The sequence below is a fragment of the Chrysoperla carnea genome, chromosome 2 (genome assembly GCF_905475395.1).
Source record: "Chrysoperla carnea chromosome 2, inChrCarn1.1, whole genome shotgun sequence".
Classification (NCBI taxonomy): Eukaryota; Metazoa; Arthropoda; class Insecta; order Neuroptera; family Chrysopidae; genus Chrysoperla; species Chrysoperla carnea.
Window position 1 is genome coordinate 4095812 of NC_058338.1, and position 6000 is coordinate 4101811.

The 6000-nt window shown below is 28.0% G+C and overlaps 1 protein-coding gene across 1 annotated transcript in view; it reads right to left on the minus strand.

The window, feature by feature from the left end:
- LOC123294231 (lachesin-like) overlaps nt 1-3588 on the minus strand; it is a 206450-nt gene extending 202862 nt beyond the window's left edge. The window contains exon 1 of the mRNA XM_044875347.1: nt 3510-3588. Within this exon, the coding sequence (XP_044731282.1) occupies nt 3510-3588 (79 nt within the window). The remainder of the gene's footprint in view (nt 1-3509) is intronic.
- Between the last annotated feature and the right edge of the window lie 2412 nt (nt 3589-6000).

Consider the following 6000-nt stretch of genomic DNA (forward strand, 5'->3'; position numbering starts at 1 on the left):
CTTCCCTTGGGTTTTTAATTATAAAAATAGTTTGAATACCGTTTTATGGTTTACGTCATTCATATTAAACCAGGAAAACGTTTTATTTAAGTTTTTGTGTTGTGATTGAGGGATGCTAAAGTATGTGGGAAATATGATGAGTTATTATCGTTGAAATGTTTACGTAAATACCGTTTGTTCATTGCAATAAGGGTAACTTTGAGATTTTAAAGCTAGTCATCCATAAATATGCTTTTCTTACGAATTTGATGAAATCAAAATAATATTTACATTAATTTTGATGGTTTTTCAAAACTTAGCTATAAAATGTTCTCAATCAAGTCGGTTCGAGCGTTTAAAGGCTGCGATATCACTGAGAAACACATGAACGCACAGATTACCACTTTAAACTTATAAAACTCCTTCTTAAATCAATATCAAAGTGATGGTCAAGGACATCAGATGAGATGAAAAGAATACTTAGAGAGCTATCATTTTATAGGACAAATTTTTGAAAATAGTTTGAATGAAATTGAAATATTTGAGTTGACTTTGTTCTTTTGAATTATTGTTTTGAATTACCTAATTATTTTACCATTTCACTTTTCCAAATGAATTGAGCCAGGTTTATTTGACCATTAATTTCCATAGTAATTGTTTATATGTTAAAATTATGTGTCATACCTTGCCCAAACTGAATCGATTTTGAACATCATTGCAAATTTTTTAGTTTTTTCGGGTACGGAACCCAAAGCTCGCACAAAAAAATTAAAATCGGTTCACCCGTTTAGGCACTACGATGCCACAGACAGACATACACACAGACACACACGCATAGCAGTCAAACTTATAACACCTCTTTTTTTTTTTAGTTCGGGGATTAAAAACGGATATTTTTAAGTGATTAGAACGGATTTCCTGCGGAAGTCATACCAGCCAAGAAACTAAAAGTGAAATTATTTTTTATTACTTTAATTATTTCTTTTAATATAGTATGTACTACCAAAAACCTAATATAAATTCAATTAATAAAAATGAATGTTGAGATATTTTCACGATAAAATGATGTTAACTCGTAAATTTTGACGGCGTTACGATTACAAAAATTCCAGATGTGTCTAAATTCGCTGCATATTAAATAACATAGATAGATATGTATCTATCTCGATATAGTAAGTTCAAATTATTAAATGATGCCTATCGATGTAATAAAATCAGACATTATATGATCAAATTCTAATAAAGTTATTAAATATATTTTACCCTTGTGTATTATTATTGTATATATTATTAAATGTTATCTAAACGACTTCAAATATATATATATATATATATATATATATATATATATATATATATATATATATATATATATATATATATATATATATATATATATAGGTTACTGCCACTATTTCTGGTTAGATTAAATATTAAATTATATATACCGGGTGGCTTCAAGTCATTCGTTATACTTAACTTAATATTTCAATGTTCTACAGTTTCATTCAAATCCATTCGGTAGTTTTTGCGTGAAATCATAACAAACACATTTATAGGGAAACATATAAAATATATTGAATATATAAATAATGACTATGGAAATGAATGGTCAAATAAACCTGGCTCCATTCGTTTCGAAAAGTGAAATGGTAAAATAATGAAGTAATTCAAAACAATAATTCAAAAGAACAAAGTCAAATCAAACATTTCAATTTCAATTAAATTAGTTCCAAAAATTTGTCCCAAAAAATGATAGCTCACTAAGTATCCTTTTCATCTCATCTGATGTCCTTGACCATCACTTTGATATTGATTAAAGAAGGAATGCTCTAAGTTTAAAGTGTTTATTTGAGCGTCTTTGTGTTTCTCAGTGACATCGTAGCCCTTAAACGGTCGAACCGACTTGATTGAGAACATTTTATAGCTGCCAAAAATCAGTTTACAAGGAATAAATCGCATTTGTCGTGGGTTTTTTAAATTTTGTAAATTTCACTTATATTCAATTTAAGCAGCATTTCATATTGAACGACCTATTTTGTATTTGAAAGTGGATGAACGAACCGGTGCGTGATGTTGGGACACCCGATATAATAATAAATTTATTGAATAAAATTATTAATTTAATATTCTAATATAATATTATAATATTGTTTTATGTATTAATATTTCAAAATTAATTTATTTAATATTACTTTAATTATGTGTAATTTTAAAATAATGAAAAATGAATTATTTATTAAGTACTACCACTTTCTTTGAAAATATTGAATTAATTTTAATGGAATAAAGTGAGTTTTACTTTTAATTATAGGTAGAGACTTTAAACATATGTGTACAGAATAGTGGAATGGGATCTAATAAATTTACACGGCAGAACAGGAACATATTACCGTTTTACCTAGAAAATTCTTGTAAAAATGATTTGTTCTTAATTTGAATGAAAATCATTCAATGATTTAAAATGACTTAAGACTCAAAAACCTCGAATAGCGAGCACAATTATATGAACATTCCGACTAGAAATCTTCTAGTTTACCCAATCGGCACCGAACTGTTTCTCCAAAAAAGAAAAAAAATTCCCAAAAACGTCGATATTTGTTTGGGACTAGTTTTTTAATAAAACCTTTTCAGAACGTTTTTAAAATAGACTAAATTTTGCTACAATATGAGACGAGAATCGAATCTGTAGACCCAATACTTTTCGTGGTAAAGTCTTTGGAAATTTATCGACGTAATTTTATATATCAGAGCTAACGTCAAATCGGATAATTTCGATTTTTAACTTGTGACTTGTTTATGATGTTGCCCCAATGAATAATCAAAGTTTGTTACCTCGAGAGACGAACTCAACTTTCGTAAAACTCGAAAAAAAAACCCTCAAATTTTCATATTTTTATATTTTGGTGATTATAAAGCTATTTTTAAAGTACTATTTTAAGATGTTTTTAAAGTAAACTAAATTTGCTACAATATGAGACTAGAATCATCACTAAAGACCCAATAGTTTCCGAGAAAAAACTGTAAAAATTCATCATTTTTTCAAACTTCGAAATTTTTTGCAATATTTCAGACGTCACGCGAACTACTCCAGTGTTGTTCAGGTTCAAAATTCATTCAATATGACATAATATTTCAAAAAATTGCTATGTTAGAAAAAATGATAAACTTTGAAAGAATTCTCCGAAACTATTGGGTCTACAGAGACGATTCTAGTCTCATATTGTAGCAAATTTAGTCTTCTTTAAAAACCACTTCAAAAACTATCCGTTTTGGGTTATAATCGCCAAAAGCAGAAAAAAATATTTCTCTCAAACAACAAAGTTACTGTATTAATTGTAGTGCTTCTAAAACAGCTGAAGTGTGCTATCGACAGATTCACTTTCGTTGCACTATACACTATATCAGTCATAGAAATACTTACAATATGAAAGGGCTCTTCAAAATATTACATTTAAGGGAAAACTAATAAATATATTTATCAAATATTATATATATAAAAAAAAAATACTTATTTTATTACAACATACCTGCTACAAGTGTAACAAGGACAGCAATACACCAAAGAAGACGTTCCGGATAAGGACAATCAGTTTCGTACAGGATCATTCCTTTTCTAAGTAGCACAAAGAAAAGTACTCATAGTCAGGGACACGATCGTCCCTTTTTTTTCTTCTTCTATGTAGTACAATTTTTACGATAATATATATACTTCTGCTTTGTATGAGTAATAATTCTGGAACAAAATAGAAAACAAAATATTAGATATCAATATTATTATTATTATTATTATTATTTTCACCAATAAGAAAATGTGACAAAATACTACGCACAGAACGGGGGGAGAGGAGAGGTCTGAGAAAATGATACTTGTGTAGTTTTATACCAAAAAAGGGAACAAATTTAGTGACTGCTCTGCCAGAGTATTCAACTTTATAAATTCAATTTTTGATTAACAAAGTTTATTAAAATCACAATCATTGGGCTTTTTAATATTATTTTATCGTACAAAGTTGGCTGAAAAAATGATGAATCATAAAGGTTATCCTTTTCAATTGGATATTTCTATATAAAAAATCTAGAGATTGTGATAAAAAACTATCGAAAATATTTTGTAGTTTATAATAATACCATAAAAATATAAGATTGTCGATGGTATAAAAACAAAATTTTAATTTAATTCTGAGTTCATCGAAGATCCATCATTTGAACAGAGATGTTTATAGTTAAAGATGATGGAAGAGAGATATCTATATTATCAAATTTATAAGCAGTACTTGCACACATTATATTATACATTTCTGTAGTTGCTTGGTATTGTAAAGCTAAAAATAATACATTACTGGAGCACAAAGCAATGTACCGTTCAATAAACCAAAACTTTTCTACAATACTGTAGATTTACAATCAACTTAAGTAAGAAATTCAAACAAACAAAACAAACACAGTTATACCAAAGTTAAGTTTTCACTACTTTCGACCGTTCCCATGACTGAATATCTACTTTTTTTTAATAGTCCATGGTTATAATACACACTTAATTAATACTGGTTTCAGAATTAATTTATGAAAATATTGATTGAACGCGCTGGTAACGGAGCTTCTTCCTGCCATAAAATACCAATATACATGTTGTAGATGTTTAAAAGGTTTTTCCATTTTTCGTTTCATGCGTATGGTGCAAAGATCCTTTCATGAATTCATGATTTTATATTCGAAATGATTCTATGAAATATATAAAATTATTAAGGAATTTTTTGATTAACTTTAAAAAGAGGTATTAGCCATAATAGATTAAAATCGTTCACCCTGTCACCCCTGGGATAGAGATTATTACATTGCATGCAATTCCATGAAAACTAGAGTGTCTTTTACCCTTTGAAATAAAATTTGCTGATTATATTAAAAAAACATATTTCTAGAAAGTATTTAAGAACATAAATATTTTAATATTTCTACAGGATTCTAAGTGTAACACGTTTCGATAATATTGTGTTAATATTCACGTTTAAAAATGAGGGTTTGGAAGAAAGAATAGAAGAAAAGATGACCACATATTTTCTTAAAGATCTCATAAATCACCTGTACGTATCTTCCTACGTAAGCAAACACACAAAAATTGCAGTAACGTACAGTCAGACATACTTTTAAAAAACGTTATCTTTTCTCGAATGTCTCGAAAAAAAAAACTGTACATGACTTTTTTATGAAATATGATGAATAATGTTTTGTACTAGCATATAGCGTTCAAACGTATGAGACGACGTACAAGAACAAGACATATCACACAGATGTTCAACATTTGAATAAGAAAATTTAACGAGATAATTTTCACCAGGGATACGAAAATACTTCTTATAATGGTTCTTCATTTAACTAGTCTCGCATTTTTTGTACCCTGTATATATGAAATATATATCAACGTATACCAAGTTTTGACCCAAGTTTGTAACGTTTAAAAATATTGCTGTTACGATCAAATTTTTGGCAAAGGTGTTCGTAAAATCACCTAATTAGTCCATTTCCGATTGTCTACCTGCCTGTCTCTTTAGACAATAACTCAAAAAACAAAAGATACCATGCCCAGGACATAAAAAGTAAGGATTAGTTCGTAAATGGGCAACATAGGTCAATTGAGAGAACAAATGTTTAAGTATAAAAAATGTTTCTTATAAAAAAATATACAACTTTTGTTTGATATAAGAGATAGAGAGTTAAAAAATTGGTGGTAGCTTCAGCTAGCAAAACTGTAAAATATTATCGGAAAATGAGAACACTAGAAAAAACTTTCGAAAACTAAATAAATGTGTTGGAATTTAAGCTCGTCTAATTTATAACAAAAATATTATAAGCACAGATATTTCAATAATTTACTCAATCAATTGTTTGTTTTCAATTGTTTTATGCAGCGTTTTTTTTAATACCTACTCGAATAATTCATTTTTCACGATTCATATTTTTCGAAAACTACAATAAAATAATACAAAAATTGCCGTTCTACAAGAATAGAAAAAAATCTGT